The 22,445-nt window shown below is 38.9% G+C and overlaps 2 protein-coding genes across 3 annotated transcripts; both read left to right on the top strand.

Moving 5' to 3' along the window:
- The first annotated feature begins 2,580 nt into the window (after window positions 1-2,580).
- hyal2a (hyaluronidase 2a) lies at window positions 2,581-13,683 on the top strand. Its single transcript, XM_007550436.2, has 4 exons — window positions 2,581-3,459; window positions 5,553-6,516; window positions 6,951-7,040; window positions 10,587-13,683. Exons 2-4 carry the CDS (start codon window positions 5,587-5,589, stop codon window positions 10,980-10,982), a joined length of 1,416 nt encoding a protein of 471 aa, XP_007550498.1. The 5' UTR covers window positions 2,581-3,459; window positions 5,553-5,586; the 3' UTR covers window positions 10,983-13,683.
- A 514-nt stretch (window positions 13,684-14,197) lies between these two features.
- hyal1 (hyaluronidase 1) lies at window positions 14,198-19,447 on the top strand. 2 transcript variants are annotated; one of them, XM_007550448.2, is made up of 4 exons: window positions 14,198-14,307; window positions 16,005-16,906; window positions 16,978-17,067; window positions 18,157-19,447. In XM_007550448.2, the coding sequence occupies exons 1-4, from the start codon at window positions 14,247-14,249 to the stop codon at window positions 18,475-18,477; spliced, it is 1,374 nt and encodes a 457-aa protein (XP_007550510.1). In that variant the 5' UTR covers window positions 14,198-14,246; the 3' UTR covers window positions 18,478-19,447. The 2 variants fall into 2 exon arrangements, with proteins under 2 accessions (XP_007550510.1, XP_007550519.1); XM_007550457.2 differs by lacking the exon at window positions 14,198-14,307 and adding an exon at window positions 15,077-15,251.
- Window positions 19,448-22,445: the final 2,998 nt, after the last annotated feature.

A 22,445-nucleotide genomic window follows, 5' to 3' on the forward strand; every position in this document is an offset into this window, starting at 1 on the left:
CAGGAGGCGGGTCTTAGCGCTGCCAATCATGCTCAACCCTCAACTCTCCCTTGGTCTCTGCTATGATGCAGCTTCTCCCTGACAGCAATGCCTGCTGTAAAGGCTCAAGCTAGTTAGTATAGCCACAGATAACGGTGGATAAATTGTTTTCCTGCAGCGGTAGGTTGTTTCTACACCTTTAGCACATTTAGCAGTGTGTCCACAAAATTGATTGACAGTGCTAAGACCTTCCTCCTGGCTCTGTTAAGTTGGTTTTGGTTGGGAGGAGTGCATATCTTCAGACAGTAACAGCATCTAGTGGAAGGAGGAGGTGGCCGACCTTTTCACAGATTACCTGCCTCATAATGTACAGTCCCCCCATGGTGACATTTTAACAAATAAATAAAAAACATGTATTTTTATAAACATTTCCCACTGCAGCTTTAGCAGTGGGTATGAGGTACTTTTCCACTGTTCAGCTGTTCACACCCAGCTGAAGGTCAATATTAGTCTAATCTGATCAAAGGACATTGTCTCTGTAGCGTTAAGCAAACGTCTTGTGTTTATTTTGTGATGGTGGGACAGAAAAGACTTTTCATGTTGAATCTTCAATGTGTAAAACGTTGCTATGGAGAACTGCAACCCAAGATGCGCCTTTGAGTTCTCAACAGTGGACTTTGGATTTGATATTGCTGACTGCAGCCATGGGCCAGTCTGGCTTCAGGACATTGTGAAAACATTTATAGATTACTATTAATGTACATCTGATATATTCACTGGTATGTAGAATTTGCATACATCAGACTTGAAATATGACAGCAAACCAAATATTCATCACGCCCATATTTCTTTACTATTGTATTGCACGCATGGATAGATGGGATTCTACTGAGTATTCAACTTTCTTGTAACCAAATCTCCAGATTTATGAGGATTAACACATAACTGCATTATTGAATGGCCTATTCAAAGTTCCCATCTTGAGAAGTTTCTAAGAGAAATGAAGTGTAGAATCAGGAGGTTGTTTATTTCAAAATCAACATTTCTCAGAACTCTGGTCAATGTGTCGCCTGAGCCAATCTCTATTTCTGTGCCACACCTTGACACATTTCACCAGAGAAGCGCTGCGGTGGCAGCTGCCCCGCTCCCTTTTTACTCACCATTCAAATAAGTGACAGAAAAATCTTTCTGTTTTTTTAAAATTGTTTCTCTGACTGCTTGTGACACCCTCAGGCTGTGAAGCCCTGGGCAGGGAGCCATATCGCTTATATCAAACTAAGGGAAAAAAACATGAATGCAAGACACATAATATGCATGTCGTAATTAATTTGTCAGGTATTTATGCTGGATTTAGATAAATATATTAACATTTTTACTTATAGACAGACATAGCCATAACAAAGTGATCCTATTTACATAGAGTAATACTAAATAAATTAGAATATTATTTAAAAGTTAATTTATTTCAGCAACTTGATTTACTAAAACAGTTGTAATTTCTGTTAATTATGAAGATTCTTAGCTTAGGGCTAATAAAAACACAAATATTTAAGATTATAATATTACATCAGGCCAATAAAAATCATTACAGAAATATGGGCTTCATAAATATTTGTTTAAAACATGCTTAATGGTTGTTATTTTCCAAAAGTAATTTTAACAAACGGGCCTCATTGGAAAGAATATTATACTTCTTGGATGTGACTGTAGAAGGGTTTGAAGTTGTCATGCAAAATGATTAACTGCTGTAATTACAGAAAGGGATTAAAGCACCAGAAAACCAACCATTATTTATTTAGAACAATATTTATGAGACGCTGTAAAGCCTCTTATTAGTTTCTAAACTTTAATTGTTTGTGGTGAGAATAAAGGCTTTAATTATCTATTTCAAGCAGAGGGAAGCAATTTGGGCCTTATTGATGTTTCCATACATGAAGTGATTATGTTTTTGCAATGCATGAATAGTGTACTGTAATATTCTACATGATTATGGACTAAGCATCTATGTGTCTGTTGTTCTGGATAAATTCAGTGTTTTTAATTGAGCTGGCATTAACTTTTAACCTTTCATGTAGTCATGGATGGTGTATCTCCAGGCTCTGTTTTGGGACCTTAGTTGTTTTGTTGTAAATGTTTGCTCTTCAGCTCATTTTGACTACTTTTAAAGAAGCAGCAGAAGTGGAGCCTCCTGCACAGCCAGGATGCAGCAAGCAGTAAGTCAACAACAGCAGCCATTGTACAGTGCATAAAATGGTAAAACCTGCTGACCAAACTGCTGGTCCTCCAACAATGAAATGGGCGGAGCTCTGCCTGGGTTGCTAGGTAACAGGACAGTGCCCATTGTGACTTAATCTCTTACTTTAGATCACATCATTAGCTTTTTCTTCTTTTGCTCTTTGCTTTGGTTTGTTATTTTGTTTGTATTTCCTTTAAAATCCTGTAAAGCACTTTAAAAGGTAATAAATAAAATTACCTTTGCATCTAAATATAGAGAAGCTTTTGAAATGGCTTGTTTTCTAGATACCAAAGCACATTAATTTATTGCTAGAAAATGTCTGGATGTCTTTTCATGTGTTTGTTTTTTGGTGCTTAGATTGTTTAGAATCACAAATAAAAATGTGCAAAAAGTGAATTTTCCATAAACAGGTCCTCTTTAAAGTCCATGCATGTAGATTTTAATTGGGTGACTTCTAATGGCGGCTGATTGGAACAGATTTTATTCAGTAGTATCTTAATAAAATCCATTTTACATCAAGTTATAGCAAAGTGAACAGCAAAACTCACACATTTATGTCTGCATTTTGACAAAAAAAACACTATCAAAATCTTTGAGTTTCGGGGTTCAAATTCAGCAGTCAGCTGCTTCCATGTGCACTGCGGGATATAACGTATCTGAAATGTCGTTAGTGAATTTATTTTTGGGACATTGCAAGCTGTCCTGGCGTGGATCTTGGTATAGTTAGGGTGTCTGTTTCACTGTTCCTGCTGGTCAGCTTCTTGGACTGAAACATTCTGGGCTGAGCCCAATAAATTAACTCGTAAAAAATGAATAAAACTCCACCAAGTTAAGGTCGATTAGATCACTCATCCGATACGTGAGGAGTTACGCAAAGGAAACGCGTTTTATCCAAGAAATTAAACGCGCTGACGGAGTTTTTAGGATGTCCGGAGAGCTCCCTCTCCCCCCTCTTTTCCCGGCCTGAATGGAACATCCTGAAAATGGTTTGAGCTTTTCTGACTGAAGGAGTTTGAACTGACAACATCGCGGGGGGTAAGTTCACTCTTTCCCCGCTGTAGTGGCCGTGGGAAGACCGGGAGCCGAGCTGACACGGTCCAACACTCTTTCTTATGCCTTTCTAAAGTTTTTCCACCATTGCTTCCTCACCCGGAGGAAATGATTGTTTTGGAGAGACGCGCCTGAAGTTTTGGGATTTTTTTTTGTTTTTTTTATGGGAATGCTTCCCCAGTCTGCTGTTAAAGGTAGGTCCATCCACTTGGATCTTAAAATTGCTTTACTGGCTGTTACTAAACTCTAAACTGTAAGAAAGAAAAAGAAAAAGAAAAATATGGAGCGGAGTAATAAAATGTCTAGTGGATACGACTGCAGGACTTTTAAAATCTTTGTTTTGTTAGTTTGCTTACATATAAATTAGAAATGCACGACAAAGTCTATATGTTCTCAGTAAGTAAAAACTGTTAATTTGACAAGTTTGACAATAATTAAAAGCAGTTATACAAAATTTTAACTTCCTTTTAAATTATTAATTGTATTTTTAAATATGATGGCGATTGTATAGTGTTTTTTTATTAATATTTTGTAACTTTGTAATACTTCAAATTGAGTACAAGTTCTGCAGTTTCTTTTATACCCAAAGTTGAAAAAGTATTTTATCCCCACAAAACCTAATAACTGGCTGTTCCAACCTTATTGGTAGCAGCAAGTGTTTGCAATATCTGGCATTGAGTATTGAGGAATTTTAATTAATCTATTTAAATTAATTCTGATTGGAGAGTTTTGTGGTTAGGGTTATTCCACTGCAGACTTTGACTAGGTCACTCTAAATTCTTTTTTTTTTTCCATGTTTAACCAAGTTTGACTTGTTGCTGCGTTATGGATCGTTGACCTGCCTCAGTGCCCCTCAGTGCTGCTGTCCTGCCAGTTTTAGATGAGTGTCTGCTCCAACACAGATTATTGAAACGGTTCAACTACCAACTCATAGTTTGAGCTTAAGGTTATGAGTGAATGGTCCAACATTCTCCTTCTACTGGAGAATCTGGGTTGGCATTTATGTTGTCATTTATCACAAAAACTTCCTTAAAATAAGAATTTTAATTTATTGTTGTCTTGATCAATTTTAGTTAATTAGATTAAAGAAAAACAAAACTTAAAGTATTAGAAATGTTATTTTCAGTATTTTCTTCACTGTTTCATGAATGCATCAATTCATGTCAGTAAGTTAAAAAAATACAGTTAAATATGGTTACTGTTGTCAGTTTACTGATGTTGATCAGTCCTCCTGAAGTAAGTGGCATCCTGAAGAAGCTTGTTTCAAATGGGAATTCAAGATCAGTATTTATTTTTGTGGCTCCATGAAGTCAGAGCCATATAGTTAACTAAAAAAAGAAGCAGTAAATAGTTTTTAATCATAACTTTTATTGCTATTATAATAGAATAGAAGCACAAAATATCTTGATAAAACTCCATGTGGAGAGAAAACTTCCTCGTACTGAAAATCACTGATAATCACACAACCACCATGTTTGTTTGTTATTCCCTTAAAAGTTTGTATTTGGGTTCTTTAACCCTTTTCATGCTGATATACGTCAACGATTTTGTCTTTTGTCCTTGAATTTCTTTAGATCAGGTCAGGTCATGATGTGTTGCTTTTTGACAACTTTTAGCCTCTTTGTGTTGTCAAATAGGTTCTATTTAAAACACTTTGTATTGCCTTGTTGCTGAAAATGTGCTATATAAATAAAATTACCATTACCGTTACCTTTTAAATGGTAGAGGGTAGTTACTTTTACCAGGTAGGGTCAGGTTGGGTTAAACTGATTATTTTTTGACTCTCATTAAATTAAATAGTCATCTGAAATCTTTTTTCTTTTTCATCCAATCTGGTTAGTTCTGTTTGATATTGAAGTTTTGTTTGATTATTTGAAACCAGCATTCTGGGAAATGTAGACAGAAGAAACACTTTAGCCGCTCAACCTCTCACAGCAAAGTTAGTGGCTTCAACTAACTCACTCACTCTTTGGTTACCCGGCAACAATCTCTTGAGTAGTTTGTGGTTACCCAGCAACAACCTGTTGAGTAGCTGTTTAGTTAGCGGTCCTTAAAGATCAGTATTTCTCAACCCTGGTATTCACCGCCCCCCCCTGCTCTGCATGTTTTAGATGTGCCTCTATTCCAGAACAGATGATTCAAATGATTGCATGACCATCAAGTAGGCGGTGAGGACCAGGGTTGAGAAACACTGTTGTAGAACATGGTCAAGCAGTTCAGGTTTTGTCCTAATTGAAACAAACAGCGCAGGAATTTCTAAACCTAAATTTTCCTCTCTACATTTTAGGGCCGAGAAGGACACTCGAGATACATCTGAAGACATGCTGTATCGGACTCTTTGTGACTGGAGATTACCGCTCCTGATTGTTCTGCTCGGGGACGGCGTCTGCGCTTTGGAAGTGAAACCTACAAGATGGCCCCTGTTCTCCCAGAAGCCCCTTCTCCTCGCCTGGAATGTCCCGACTCAGGAATGTGGCCCCTGGCACGGCATTTCTTTCCAGCTGGACCAGTTCCAGATTGTGGCCACACCAAATGAGGGCTTCGTCAGGCAGAACTTGACCATGTTCTACAAGGACCGTTTGGGCTTGTACCCCTACTTTGAGGAGGATGAGACGCCGGTGCGCGGCGGGCTGCCGCAGATCGCCAGTCTCTCGCAGCACCTCAGCGAAATGCAGAAAGGTGTCGATAAGTACATACCAAACCGGGACGCTGTAGGTTTAGCGGTTATTGACTGGGAAGAGTGGCGGCCTCTTTGGATACGAAACTGGGGACCAAAAGACATCTACCGCAAACATTCCCGTGAACTGGTGCGCCAGAAGAACCCAACTTGGGCCGAGGGACAGGTTGGGAAAGTGGCCCAGCTGGAGTTTGAGATGTCTGCCAAGAAGTTCATGCTGGACACGATACGCCACGCCAAACACCTGCGGCCCAACAATCTGTGGGGGTTCTACCTGTTCCCAGACTGCTACAACCACGACTACCTGCGCTCCCTGGAGGGCTACACGGGCCGCTGCCCCGACGTGGAGGTGGCCCGCAACGAGCAGCTTAAGTGGCTGTGGACGGAGAGCACGGCTCTCTTCCCCTCCGTCTACATGGGCAAAGTGCTGCGCTCCTCTTCCCCAGGACGGCAGTTTGTGCGGAACCGTGTGAAGGAAGGGATGCGTTTGGCTTCATCCGGCGACGAGGTGGCACGTCCTGTCTTTGTGTACACCCAGCCCACCTACGCCAACTCCCTGGAACAGCTGACAGAGGTGACACGCCGCCTTCTGTAGCCTCTCCTGCTGACACGTTTGAATTATCGTTCAGAAACACTCGGATCCTGTTTTACACTTGCCTTTAAGTGACTGTGTGGAAAGTTAATATAATGCACTTGTGTCATCCCTCAAGCAAACAAATCTCACTCATAGAGGAGCGCTAGCTCACAACCCCCCTCCTATGCTGAGTGCAGCTACAGCTCTTCAGTTTTCCTTATCGGCAGGCGCAGTCCTTTCCTGTTTTGGTAGCAGTCAGACCTTTTAATTTGTGTGGAGCTAGCAGGAAGGGTGTTGGTTACATTGAAGATCTGTCTAATCACCCATAAATATGGAAAGGGGACAAAATAAAAGCTTGTTTCTTCCTTTTTTATTTCTTTAAGTTTCAATTTCTGTTGACCTGTGAATTTCAAGAGCTGAATCCTCTTTTCTAGTTTGACCTGGTGTCCACCATCGGGGAGAGTGTCGCTCTGGGAGCTGCAGGAATCATCCTGTGGGGAGATGCAACACATGGAAAAAACAAAGTAAGCATAAACTGACTCACGTTTCACAGGTTGTCTGGTCCACTTTTTTCACCTCGGATACCGATCCAATACAGAAAACCAGAGATTTAAATGTTTCTCTTTTAAGACCTAAATGTACTGAATTACAGATTCATTTGATGACTCTGCACTACTACAGCACACTTAAATACACTAATAGCTTCACAAGATTGGTCAAACGTAAAAGCACAACTTTAATTTATTCAGTCAGCGCAATTAGGAGTATAACAGCCAATGCAAATTAATTAGTAAAGAAACTGAAACTGATAAAAATAATAGGCTTACTGTCTTGGTTAAACATGTAAAAACCGCAGCAAACCTTTCAAATGGTTCAGAAAGAGCAATTAAGGATTATAAATATAATGTAAAATAAATAATAAAGCATAGAATTAGACTGAATAGATCTGCCTTTATGGATTAGGCACATTGTCACCGATGCCTATTCTAGAATTTTTTTTCAATATGGAGGTCGATACATTTTAATGGGATTTTATATGATAGGCCAACATAAAGCAGGTGGACCAGAAGGGAAATAGATACATGATTTTCTTTGTTTATTTTAAATGTGCAGTATTTTATTCAGTTCTCCTAGTTAACACTTTGTTGAACCACTTTATGCTGTGATCTCAGCTGCAAGCCTTTTGGGGTAAATCTCTATTATCTTTGGACATCTAGAGACTGAGTCTTTTTAAGAGGAGGAAGTGAGTAAGCACAAACATAATGTAAAAGGGAGAAAAGTAAATGACTGTCTGGTTCTGAAGAACTACATAAAAATAGTCTTAGCTTTTAAATAAGGGCAAAAATTGTTTCGGCTGCATGCCGTCATCAGTTTCTCAAAGAATGTGTCTATTTAGAGATGAAAGGGAATCTAAGCCAATCAGAGACAGGATGGGCAATCAGTCCATAAAAAAGATATCTGTGACTGTGAGAAATGTATAATCAGTCACAAACGACAATAATATACTACATTATATAAACTTAAAAAATCATAAGTCAGAGAAAGCAGTTCAACACCAGTTCCTCATTAAAGTGTTTTGGGAACAAAAAATGCTTAATATTTTTGGCCCATTTTCCTTAGCAGATTAGCTCAATTTTCAGCATAATTTTAAATAGATTTAGTTCTAATCCATTCTAAAAGATAAATATTAATATACTAAGCTATAGTAGCTCCAGCTGCATGTTTAGGTTGTTTTTCTGCTCCAACTCAACATCAAGTCTTTTGCAGCATCAAACAAGTTTTCTTTAAAAATCTACCTTTTTTCCAACTACATTCCTATAAAATCTGACCAGCTTTCCTGTCCTTCTGAAACATGCCTGCAGCATAATGCTGCCGCCACCGTGTTTCACAGAGGGGATGGGGAAACTTGGTGTTTCACATTGTGGATTGAAACACTCTTTGAGATGTCCAAAGCTTTAGATTACAACCTAAACTTTGCGTTGTAGCCTACTTTTAATTTATGGGGAATTAACTAGAAGAGGCAGATGCATGCCGCACTTTTCAGATTTGTAATTTGCAATTATTTAAAAATGTTGTACCACTTGCCGTTCTTGTAATGATGATGGTTGTTCTGTCACTTAAATCCCAACCCTGGTCCTCAAGGCATACTGTCCTACATGATTTAGAGGTTTCCCTGCTTTAACGTGCCTAATTCAACTGATTGCAGTTCAGCAAACGCCTGTTAATCAGTCATCGATTGAAATCAGCTGGACTGAAGCAAGGAAATACCTAAAACATGCAGGGGGGAGTGCCTTGAGGACCAGGGTTGGGAAACACTGACTTAAATCCCCTGAAATATCAAAGTTTTTGGCTGTAATATGAGAAAAAGTAAAAAGTTTGAACAGGTATGAATACTTTTAGCAGACAGTTTTCATCTGGAGTTGTGGTCCTCTGCTCTTCTGTCACATGTGGAGTCATTTGACACTCAGGACCTTGAGTCAGTCACTAATTATACTGTAAGCCACTTGTTCTGCAGATACACAGAAGACACTTGTCTGAAGGAAAATTAAAGTCTGCTAAAGGTGGAAGGAGGAAACTGTTTAAAATGAAGAAAAACACATGCTGTATAGACTCACACAAAAGTGTGATTATTTAACGTTTGCATGAGTTTTTCTTGTTATTTTGCTTAGTTGATGGGCTGCTTTTAGCTTCAGAGTGTGTAGACGTCAGTGTGGGATGGTTTGTATGTAAGTGGGATAGAAAAACCTTGTGCAAAGTTCAAATCTTTATCTCCTCCCTCCTGTCTGCTTTCTCCCTGTTTGCACATCTGTGCTCACTTGGCAGAACAGAGGCTTGTATGTAAAATCCATCAATCCAGGAGCTTCTTCCATTATTGTGCAAGGCTGTAATTTGGTGCAAGCATGTCTTTGTGCCTTAGAACATAAATTGTGTAATATCGTCGTCACATTATTTACTGATTTGTTCTTGGAGAGAAATGTGGGTATAGGTTGTAAACAAAATGTCTCTCTACTTTTATGAGAAAACTGAAACAATCATTGGATGTAGCCTAAAATATAAGTAAAAGGGAAAGCTTTATTGTTCCCCATACATTTTTGAGTTGTGGGTATGTGTAAAGTAAACCTCTCATTCATGTTTAATAACCTCAAGACCGTAACTCTTCAAAGATAACACCAAAAACACTCCAGAAAGCATGTTTTTTTTTTATTAAATGTCAGTTTTTCTCACCATAAACGCGTATGAAGATAGGAGGAACAAACACAGCAGAAAATCTGTTTTGTAAAACATATATTGGTATGAACAGGGCCTAAATCAAGTCAGACCTCAAAGATTTCTTTGTGAAACTGTAACAGATTTTTAAAAACAATATCTTTAAAATCCAGCAGTGGCTTATGCTGCCTTCAATTTATCTTCAAAGGTGAACCTGGTATGTCGATTAATCCCAGCTTAACATGTTTTAGCTTCAAGTAAAAAAAAAACAGTAGTGAGATTTAATTTTTGTGCTTAGTATTCAAAGGCATGGATAAACGGTGACCATGCATTTCTCAGTATTCAATTCAAATCTATCCACAATTCAGTTACCATAACGCACAGCTCTGGAAAAAAAATTAAGACACAATTTAAAGTGACCCATTTCTGGAACGGCAACCAGTTGTTGGCATGGCAACCGGAGCTACGCTATTCACAATAAAATAATCGCAAACCTTTAGCTCTACTTTCATTAATTCTGTGTGCATTCACAATCATCCTAAACGTAAAAACTAATATGTTTTGTGCCTGTTATCAGCAAGGAGCTTAAAATTACTTTCAAACCAGTTTGGCATTTCTTTTTTACGTTGTTCTTTCCCCATTTTCAACAGTTATATTTACTTCCGCTAAAGATGCTACCAAAATAAGAGCCCAGATTTCAAAATAAAACACAAGGTACAAATTTTACAGTTAAATAAGCAATTATGAAACAACTATTTAAATGCATTTGGCAATATTATATTTACTCTTACAAGAAGTGGTTTGCAGTTGTGATGTAAAATGTTAACATTTACTGTAAATATACATTTACTCCCTGCCTTTAGACCACCTGCTCTGACCTGAACTCGTATCTTCAAGACACACTGAGCCGATACCTCCTCAACGTCTCCACAGCAGCAGAGCTCTGCAGCCAGACCCTGTGCGGTTTCCACGGCCGCTGCCTTCGCAAACATCCGGACAGTGATGTTTACCTTCACCTCAACCCCCTCACACACCGCATCGAGAGGCGAAACGGCAAACTGACAGTCGCCAGCGAGCTGGGAGACCCAGACAAGATGCTTTTTGACACGGACTTTCAGTGCCAGTGCTACAGCGGCTTTCAGGGGAAAGGCTGTGATCACAAAGACCCGCTGCACCAAAGAGGGGCGGCGACTCAAACCAGAACATCAGCGCTCCAGTGTGTCATCTTCCTGATAACCGTTGTGCTCCTCCTGTGTTAATGTCCAGTACATACGGTGCTGCTTGAAAGTTTGTGAACCACCTGAATGTGGTCATTGTTTTCTAAAGAAAAATTACAATAATCATGTGAAACGAACATCCAAATCTCAAATTGTAAGGCAGACCTTCCAAATAACGGACACAAAGAAAAAAAATATACATGTTTTCATGATTTATTCAACAAATGTATTTTATCCGTCAAAAACAGAAAATCTGCCAAGTGCAAAAGTATGTGAACTTTTTCAGTTAGCGTCTTGTGGCACCTCCTTTTGCAGCCATTACTTCTTCTGTACCACAAACGAGTGTCTCACATCTGCTTTTTGGGATTTTTGTCCACTCCTCCTTGCAGAACTCTGTCAGATGAGAGATGTTGGAGGGACATCTGGCATGTACTGCCCGTTTCAGATCTTGCCACAGCATTTTTATGGGATTGAGCCAATCCAGAGTGCGAATTTTCTTTCTCTTAAGCCGTTCTTTGGTACTTTTGTCTTGTTGCATAATCCATTTCTGTCCCAGCTACAACTCCCTGACTGATGGCAGGAGATTCTGGTCAAGAATTTGTTGATAGTCCTGGTTGATAGTCAAGGATGTCTCATTTGATTGGTCTGCTTAATTGATTATTCGAGCACTCATGTGTTTCACCTGAGTCTTTTACCTAGTTGACTTTACCAGTGCAGCTGTGGTTCATTTACTTTTGCAGATACTCTGATTCCATGTTTCATTTAGTCTGCTTGCAATTTACACATTTCCCTCAAGAGAAGCAAATGGAATCGATGAACATAAACCTGACATTTCATATACAAAAACTGGTAATGAGAAAATAAGAAAATCATGGTAAAAATAAAAAATAAAAATCTAAACTACTCAACTAGTTCACAAACTTTCAAGCAGCACTGTATCTGCAAATACACTGCCTGGCAGAAGTATTTATTTCCATTGATTTTCACATTTTTATTGTCCCAGAAACTTGAGTGTGTTTTGTTAATATTTTATATGATAGACCAACACAAAATGGTGCATAAGATCTGAGAAGGTTCACAGTTGGCTTTCTGTTTGTGCACTGCAAAAACACAAAATCTTATCAAATAATTTTGGTCTAGTTCAGTGGTGTCCAACCTTTTTACTATCAGGGCAAAAATCTGTAAATTCAAAATCACATGGGGTACAAAAATGTTATATTTTTTGTACCATTTTTAAAATCCAACTTTTACTTAGTCTATACTTTGCACCCAATATTTTGTAAGAGGATGTTATTTGTTTTGGGGAAAAAGTACTGCCCTGAAAGATAAATCAATCAATTAAATTTGATTTGTATAGCACATTTCAGCAACAAGGCATTGTTCGTGATGAAAAAGTGTTTATCTGGATCAACCAACTATGAATGCAAGACAGATTTGCTAAATTCTAGAACTGAGTTCCACAAAACTCAATTCTAGAATTGAGTTTTGTGGTGGGGCCACAAAAACCCTTCAGAGGGCCGCAAATGGCCCCCGGGCCGCATTGTGGACTCTTCTGGCCTGGGTTTTGGTGCAAATATCTTGAAATATGACAAAACTAACGCTCATGTAACAAGCAAGATATAAGAGCTTATTTTGAATCAATAATTCATTGATATTGATGAAAAAGTTTTAAGTAAAAAATATTTTAATATTGATTGAGTGGTACTAGTCCCACTGGCGGACATTTTTTCCATTTTATTAGAGAAATTATTTGCCGCTGGTGATACAACTTTATCAACAACATCAAGGACTTTTTGACTTAAAACAAGCCCCTATATAAAAAGGTAAGATTTTGTGTTTTTGCAGTGCATTTGTCTTTTAGGAAGGGGAACTCAAGTCTCAGTCCTTTTGCAGCATCTAACAGGGTTTCTTTCACCATTTTTCTAATTTATCTGTCTCTTCCTCTTCTGCCACAAAAGCCAGATTTATGATGTGCTTGAGAAGTGAATTAAAAAGTAATGTAACACTTTGTGTTGGTCTGTACCGTAAATCCCTGATAAATGCTTTAAAGTTTGCGGTTGTGACAAAATGTGAAACAGAAGATATCAAGACTTTTGCAAAGCGCAGCACACAAAGCACAAAGAGGGATTAGTAAGTAATTTTCTGCTGCAAAACTTTCATGACAGAAAGTCAAACTGTATTATAAACAAATGGGATGGAGAAGTGATGCTTGTTTATAAATTATAAGCGTTTTTTAAACAGCAGAGGGCTCGCTGGAAATGACACTGTTTACATTTTGCTCTCCGTTTCCCCCTGAGTCAGTTTCCCAAGGTGTCAGATTCTTCGTCTCTGTGCAGGATCTGATGCTTCTGTTGTAAATGTGTTGAATAAAGTGAAGGAATATGTTTGTTGCTGGGTGGTCAGAGTGGGAATAAAGCACTTAAATCAGCTTGGAGCAGTACATACACACCAGAAGTGCCAGATTAAAATAAAAATAAAAAAAATAACCTCCCAAAATGACCACTCCCTGGCGTCGGGGTTTTTTCCACGCATTTCTATTTATTTGAATGTATTGGGTTTTTATTTGCATGTCTGAGTCATGACTACTAATGCCTTTATACAGCTCACAGTGCGTGTGTATTTTTACCTCAGAATCACAAAGCAAGAACTTCATTTGAGGGTAAGTTTGGAAACTGCTTATACGTGCAAAAATACATGCTGTTTTCTTCTGATTTGTCACTGCAAATAAAGTGTTTTTTTTGTGAGCCTGTGCTGTTTCTTGTATAAATCACTGGAAGCATTAATGGTAAGATCTGACTTTGTTATTACAAAGGTACATATTTGTTATCTTTTGCAAATAAAAGCAAAGTTCCAATAGGAAGTCTTTTTGACTTATTCATCAGAACAGTCCGAGCGCGCTGCTCCCGGGAGGCAAGCGGCAGCGGCAGCCTCTTACTCCTTCCCCCTGTGATTACAGGGTGTTCTTGGCCAAAAGTTATTTATACTATTTTAATAAGCTGAGCAGAGCTTACATGTGAATTTGGATGTGTAGGAGTTCATTATGGCTTTCTTGATTGTCTCTTAGTACTCTGTGACCTCTCCCGTTATTTCCAGCTCTGTTTATGTGTTTATATTGAAAGCAGCAGGAGGGAGAGAACGGCTGGATTCGGTTTGATCTTGCCTGTGACTTTAAGGCTGCTTTTGCAGGATTTGCATGTCTCTTCTCATTTGCTGGTAGAAATGTTGAGCTTGCGTCGGATTGGTTCCAGTTCTGGTGTTTCACTTCCCCTTTCCCTGCTTGGTTTCCCTCCCTGTTCCAGTCAGATCATGAGACTTCTGGGGTCTTTAGCAAACCACAAATTAGAACCTCTTGAAGGTTTTACAGTAGGTAAGAGGGTTGTTTTTGTTACAAATTCACACCAGTTTGAAGTTTTCTGTTAATCATGCTTGCTTATTTCATTTTGTGTGAAATGATTAGCTGTTGTTTCAGTGCTGAGGATCTGTTGCATTTGAATGATCATTCTTTGTAGCTGTTTCTCTTCCCTAAACTCAGACTACTTGACAATACTTAAGATCGGTTGTTTAAGAGTTAAGAATCTCTACAACAAAGCATTAATATTTCCACAACTTTTCAATTGGGATTAGGTCTTTACTTTGACTAGGACATTCTGACACATTAATGTGCATTGTTCCAAACCATTCTATTGCCGAGAGAGTTGTCCTGCTGGAAATAAAGCTCAAATCTCTTTCAGCTTAGATTTGGTTTCCATCCAGGCTTATTCTGTATTTAGCTTAATCTATTTATTAACTGAGCAACTGTTCTGTTGTTAAAAAAAAAGATTCTCCACAACCATAACTCTACCACCAACAAGTTTCAACATGGTTAGCGTGGCCTCTTACCTGATTCTCTGATTAGTACTCCCGTTTTTTTATTTTTTTTATTTTTTATTTTTTAACCTCTTACGTGTTATGTTTATTTTCTTGTAATTTACTTCTTGCTGTTTCTTTTATATTCCCTTTGGCCCTATAAAACACTTTAAGTCTTACAAACATTGGATGTGTAAAGCTCTATATAAATAAATATATGACTGATTGATTGCTTAGCATCTTTTTAGTTGACACGTTGAAACGTAACGTCATTCGCGCAAGACCCCGCCCCCAGCTTCCTATTGGAGGGAAAAAACTCCTCTCCAAAGATGACGACCGTTGGTTTTAGCTGTCAACATAATGCGCTAAATCTTAAATGTATGCATGATATATATAAAAGAAAAAGGGACGCGGTGTTTTGCTACTAATTATCAACACTATGACAACTAGAAGAAAAGATTACAGGTCAGTAAAAGGTTTTAATAAAAATAAATACATAAAAATGGCGAAGGAGAGGGAGGTATGTTACAGGAGAGGCCAGTTTTGTTAGCTTGACTTTCACAATTTTAGCATGAAAACAGTAAAACTCGAAAGAGACTTAAAGATTTTGTCCGTAGAGAAATGTTTACGTGTTTTCTGGTGTTGAGTCTCTGTCAGCTAGCCGAGCTGTTGGTCAGCTATACAAAAGAAGAAAAGGAGCGGCTTTGACTTGCTCTTCACCGGTTTCTCTGCGATGTTTTACCTTTACTGTGGCGCGCTGCACTAAATTAATAATACTTATATCTCCAGGTTTCAATTTGTTAACAATTGCTCAATGGCCGAAGAGCAGTGGTTATGACAAGTTGAAGAATCATCTTTTTGCCCCCAAGCATTGTGCGCATGCGCGATATTTCCGGATGTAAACAATGTCACTCAACATGTCTATGAAATGATTACCAGTTTTTCTGCGAATTGTTTCTACGGAAATCAACAAGTCTTATTGCACATCCACAACATGTTGTAGGTCTGGACTTTGAACCATTCTGACACTTTTTACATTCTTACACAATTTAGCATTTTGCATTTGATGATTTTATTCCTTAAAGGCAAAAAGAAAGTTGCATAAATTACTGAAATGACTGACATTTCGAGTTACCGTCACAAAAACAGAACACTGTTTTGCAACTATCTGAAATGTCATAACACGTTTTAGTGACAGTTCTTTGTTCCTCTTTTCAGCCATGAGGTTCTGTGAGGTGTTGGTCCTCTTTGGTCTGCTCAGACTAACTTCAGGGCTTCCTGTTGCCTCGCCTTTCAGCCAGGCGCCGTTTCTCACTGTGTGGAACGCCCCCACAGAGAACTGCCTCTCCCAGTACGGCGTGGATCTTGACCTGGGGATGTTTAGCATCGTCCAGAACCAAAATGAAACCTTCATAGGTGAAAACGTCACCATTTTCTATGCTGACAAGCTGGGTCTGTACCCGCGGTACTCAGCCCAGGGCGAGGCCATCAACGGCGGGGTTCCTCAGAACAGCAGCCTAGATGGACACCTCCGACTCGCCAGCGAAGATATCCGCTACTACATCCCTGACAGAGACTTCCAGGGCCTGGCGGTGGTGGATTGGGAGAGCTGGCGGCCGGTGTGGGAGAGAAACTGGGACAGTAAACAAGTGTACAAGGAGGGGTCAAAAGCCCTGGTGAGGGCCAGGCATCCAGACTGGAATCCTGCTCAGGTGGAGGCAGCGGCTCGGGTGGATTTTGAGCAATCTGGGAGGAAATTCATGGAGGAAACACAGAAACTGGGGCAGAAAATGAGGCCAAGTGGCTTGTGGGGGTTTTATGGATTTCCGAATTGCTACAACTATTACAACGACAGGAGCGTAAACTACACAGGTAAGTGTCCAGATGTGGAGCTGACGAGGAACGATGAGCTGTTCTGGCTGTGGAACGCCTCCTCCGCGCTGTACCCTGACATCTACCTGAGCCTGGACTTGCGAGGCCTCGGCAAAGAGGTGCTGCTCTACGCTCATCACCGCATCCTGGAGGCCATGAGGGTGGCGGACCAGGTGACCCCGTGGCAGCTGCCCGTCTTCCCCTACGCCCGCATCGTCTACACCTACACATTAGAGTTCCTCTCCAAAGTGAGTGGTGGGTTAGTACCATCTTCTTCAGCATGGTCCGATGTAAATAATATTCTGTTTTCACAACACAGGAGCATCTGGTCTACACTTTAGGAGAGAGCGCTGCTTTAGGATCTGCTGGGGTCGTGCTGTGGGGGAACCATGCATTTGATAAATCTAAGGTATGAAACATGCAATGGCTGTTTTCCCTCTGTATAACACTGATATAATCCTGCAGATATCTGTTAAAATACTTATTAGGAAAGCTGTTGTGAAAGTGATACTTGTTACAAATCATTTCTCTATACTCCCAAGTGGTAGTACCACTGTTTGATGACTTTTAGCATCTCAGGCACCTATTGGCTTCTACTGCAGTCAAACTCCTTCCGAAAGACTGAAGATCTTATGGGACGAATTTGTAAAATTTGCAGTTTATGGTGACATGCAAAAGTATTCACTCCTCCTGAAAGTGTTTCATGTTCTGTTACTTTTATGTATATATGTGATTTGGAAGAACAATTAGTCACTGCTTTTTTAAAATTTAAATTAAAAATCTAAATTTGAGGGTTGGATTTGTATTCAGCCCCTTTACTCTGCTATTCCCAAGTGAAATCTAGTGAAAACAATTGGTTTCAGAAGTTGTCTTATTCGAGTCCTGCTGTGTGTATTATAATCTCAGTGTAAATCAAGTGACAACCTCAAGGTTGTTTTGGAAGTAAAGATATTTACTAAATATACTAAATATTTACCTATCTATTTAGCACAAAAGCTAAATATTTAGCTTAATAACTAAATATTGAGTTTGGCACTAAATGTTATGTTCCTAACCTATATATTTAGTTTGAAGCAAAATATTTAGTTGGCCCATTAAATATTTAGCTTGACACCAAAATATTTAATTTGGAGCTAAATGTTTTGTTTTCTAAATATTTAGTTTAAAACCATACATCATTTTGCTTCCACTTTCCCATCATCCACTCTTTTATGTTGGTCTATTTCACAAAACCCTTTAAAATACGCTTTAGCTTTAGATTGTAATATTATAAGATGAGAAAAAGTTGAAGCCTTTGCAAAGTAGCATCAGTAGACAACAAATAATACATAGAAAACATATAATATGTGTAGATTAAATAAAAACTAAAAGAATCAAAAACATTTTAGACCCCAGATGTGCAATATGACTTTATTTACTCTAAAACAAACACTATAGGAACAACGAGGAGCAGATTTACAGAGTTGTTTATTCTATGCTATTTGCTGTGTTTGTCCAGGCTACATGTGAAGCAGTCAAGTCCTACATCGATGAGACTTTAGGTCCCTACGTGGTCAACGTGACCTCAGCTGCCACGCTCTGCAGCCAGACTTTGTGCTCCTCTCAGGGACGGTGTCAGAGGTCGGACCTGAAGTCGGGCGCCTACCTCCACCTCGACCCCGCAGCCTGGAAGATCCTGTCTGAAAAGAACCCGGCAGGAGGGACCAACTACAGGGTTTTAGGGCAGATGGATGCACAAAGTGTGCTGCAGATGAAGTCTGACTTCCACTGCAGGTGTTATCCTGGGTGGGGAGGGAGGAACTGCTCCACGCCAGCTTAGAGATTACAATAGTTTTAAATAATAAGAGGGAAGTTCAGAGTCTTTCTGAGTGGAGTTTACTTGTTGCTTGTTGGGTCGTCAGCTTCTTCTCAGAACCCAAAGATGTGCCTTTTAGCAGTACTGGAAACTCTAATTGTGCTTTTAGGTATCAGTGTTTCTTTGTTCTGTGACGGGTTTGCAATTCTTAATCAGGATCAAATGGGTTTTGAAGATGGATGAATGGACTGATTTGATTGATTATTGCTCATTTCAAAACAGCTACATTTTTTAAAATCATGACTTATTTTTTGCATCTGTGTTTTGATTTCATTGTCTGTATGGACTGATATGGATGTGTGTATTTTTTTTTGTGTTTTTTTTTTTACATAAACCACTAATTTGTTTTGGTGTCTTCCTACTTAATCAAATCCTTCTGCAAACTGCACAGATCCTATTAGTTTCCCAGGCAGACTTGTGCTTTTGTGTTGTACTTAAAACACAACAGCACAAGTTGTATCCCAAGTGGATGATTTGTTGTTTTGATTTAACTGTCAGCTTCTAAAAAGCATCATGCAAGAATTGTTTACTCTTTATTTAATAGCTGTTCCCATTGCTGTTGGCTTTAAATGAGCATTAGTTTATTCTTTGTCATTCCTGAAACACCAGACTAAATGTATGTAATATCTTGTGAGTATAAGATATTACATGCTTGTAGTATCTTGTACTCACAAGAAAAAAGGGGATATTTTATTGTTTTTCCCATTTTTTGGAGTTACTGGGGCTTTCATAATGACTTGCTTGTTGGTTCGTGACCAGCAGGTGGTGCTGTCGGACTTCTAACCAAAGACGAACATCAAGGTCATGGCTACGGAAGCTCTAAATCACAACAGCAGTTAAATCATGTTGGGTAAAAACACATTTGACTCATTACGTGATTCAGATTATCGTCTATTTCTGCAGCAGTTTAGGATTTATAATAAATTCAAGTGACTGAACCTCAGAGGGCGTGAGGTGACCTTGATAGGGATGGGAATGCCATGTATGATGTCTCCTTATCTGAGATCCACCACTGCTGCAAACTGATGTCACTGACGGTGATTTTACCTCCTGTGTCCCTCGAGGATTAGACGACTGGAAGATCAGACTCCCTTGTTCCCAGCCTCCAGCTTTATTAGGCTGAATTGTTACAAAATGAGGACAAAGTGGGCACTTGGTTTTGCAAGGAGAAGCAACACATTTGCAGTTTTGCTTTCTGTTTTTTTTTTTTTTTCATATATATTTATAGAGAGAAAAAGAACATTTACTGCAGCAACTGTCTGAACAAGACAAATTTCTGAACTTGTTTCTTTCAGTCCAAGGGCGAATGTTTACCTGGAGCTGTTTGATGAATTTGGGAACATACAAAATGGCTCCCGCTGATAGACGTTCAGGGCTGATTGTCAGTTACTTTGTGGTTGCAGTAATTTTCTCTCACCCTGGCAACCTAAAATCCACTTCCTCTACCCAAATTAGAACAGGACACAGCCAAATAATTCAACACTTGTTGCAAAGCTTGTTTTCATAATTTAAAAATTATATTTCATTGTTGCTGGATTTTAAATCAAGACATGAAACTTTACAGTTAGAGTAAGATTTACCTGTTGCGAGCCACGTTTCAATGCGTTATCACACATTTCAGAATTGCCTCCACACTTCCACAAAGGCCATTTGTGACCTGTTTATCTGCTCTGAGTGGTTCCCTCGTCTTTCTCCAGCCTCTGCCAGGTCTGGCAGGCCTCTTTTATTTTCCTATCCCTTCCATCTCTGCATTTCTTCATTTTGGCGTCTCGCTCTGTCACCCACCTCCATGGTCACGTCCTCCCTTTTCTTCGCTGCTCGGGCTGCAGATCGTCTCGCTTGCTCTGGGTTTAATCACGGTTTTGTCACGCTCCGTCTCAGTGTCCTTCAGAGGACTCCCACTCTCTGATCGGGGCTCTTAAAGATCCTGTGCTCACACTTGTTTACATAATTTATGTTTGTGTAAGTCATCAAAGCCCTCAGTGTTATGCACTGATCAGGCTGTTAAAAGCAAAGAGTTTGCCTTAAAACGGTCAAAGTGCCTGTTAAGCGGTCAGATTTAAAGTCTGTGTAAAGAAAGAGGTCATTCATGCTAATTAATGTTGTTTTCCATCAATACAATGGAGTCAGAATAAAGATGTAATTTTACTTGAAAAAATATCTTAAAATTATGAGCAAAAAGTTGTTTTAATGAGAAAAATTTGATGTCACACCTCACTCTGCGTGGTTCTTTCTTGGAAACAGACACAAATAGTTTCAAAGTTCTGCTACTGATAACAGAAATACTTGATCTTTTAACACATCAGCATCAAATTGTTAAGTGCCATGTGTAAAACTTGTACCAGAGTATAACTTCACAAGACGTTCAACATTTATCATTCAATTTTCTGTTACTTTTGGTGTAGGAGTTATTATAAAATTATTAATTTATTCACCTAATACTACAACTTTATTCTGGTTATATTGTGACTTTATTTTCATAATAATAAAATAAAATAAAATCTAAGATTGGTAATTTTTATTTAAACGTGACCAAGTAGGCTTCCTTGAAAAAGTTAGCTTAGTTCTAAAGGCTTTATAAAACATTTTTATGATATTTTTTGCTCGAAATCATTCTTACATAATACGATTTTAGTCTGGTTAGTTCTGCATATTTTCATCTGTTGTCACTTTAAAATCAAATAAGATCTTGTTGGCCCGGCCCCACAACTCAACGCTTAAACTCACACGTGAAAACGCCTGCAAACAAATGCACGATTGTCTTTGAAAAGCAGATGTGGAGCCTCCTGCGCAATCAATAAGAATGCATCAAGAGGTTTCTGCATGGTAAGTCAACAAAAAAACACTTTTCTTTTCCAGCAGCCATTGTACAGCACATGCAGCAATAAAACCAGTTGCTTGGGTTGCTAGGTAACGGCACAAATCCCGTTAAATGTGACTTAAGAGTTGTGAGGTTTTTGAAACGACTCATTTTCCAGACACCAAAAACATTCATTTATTGCCAGAAAATGGCTGAGTGTTTGTTTTCTTTCAAGTTTTTAGGCTATTTTTATAAGCAGTTTAGACCTAAATGGAAGTACAAAAATATGCTAAATGTGAATTTTTGCATAATGGGTCCCCTTTAAACATAAGATAAAATATGTTGGTATAAATATATTCAGGCTAGTGCTACTCACTTTTTCAATTAACATTCTAAATTTGACCTCTGATTTTAAGCTGCTGATGAGAACGCCTTTTTATTCCCATAAAAAGCGCTGATGGATTTTTGCATTTAATCTTGTAAAATCTTATTTGTGAAAGAAAAGCATGTAAATTGAAGGAAAGCAGCCTTGGAACTACCTTTTAATAACATCCCACCTCATGTAAATCAAATCAGAGTAGTGGATCAGCGACATTAAATGTAAAGGCTGAAAGACGTATTTGCGCAGAGGTCACAACATCCTGCTTGTTACGGGATAGAACCCTGTAATTTTCCTTTTTTTCCCCCTTCTTCTTCTTTCCCCACAGTTGCAATCACAGCTACACCACATCCTCTAAGCAAGGGTGGATGCTGATGGACTCATGGTGATCTGTGCATTCAACCTTCAATTAAAGGAAAGTACAAGATGATAGGGATAAACAGTGCTTGTGGGGTCTAATCCATGGTTTTTATTTCTGTTGTACATTTGACTCCTTGTCTGAAAACCTTCTGATGAGAGGCGACCTGACAGACTGTCACATGCGGCTTATCATGAGATGACTGCGCTCAACCACAGTCGTGCAAAACCCCATCAGACCTGAAAAGTGTCTCAATTTAGGTCTAAAAAGAAGCATTACTTTTAAACCTCCTTGTGGCAGAATCACACAATGAAGTTCACATCTAGATGGAAAATAATTTTCCCTACAAGTCAGTAAAAGAAGAGGCAAATCAAACCTTAAAATGTATAATATGT

This window comes from Poecilia formosa, unplaced genomic scaffold (assembly GCF_000485575.1).
Source record: "Poecilia formosa unplaced genomic scaffold, Poecilia_formosa-5.1.2 Scaffold2, whole genome shotgun sequence".
NCBI lineage: Eukaryota > Metazoa > Chordata > Actinopteri > Cyprinodontiformes > Poeciliidae > Poecilia > Poecilia formosa.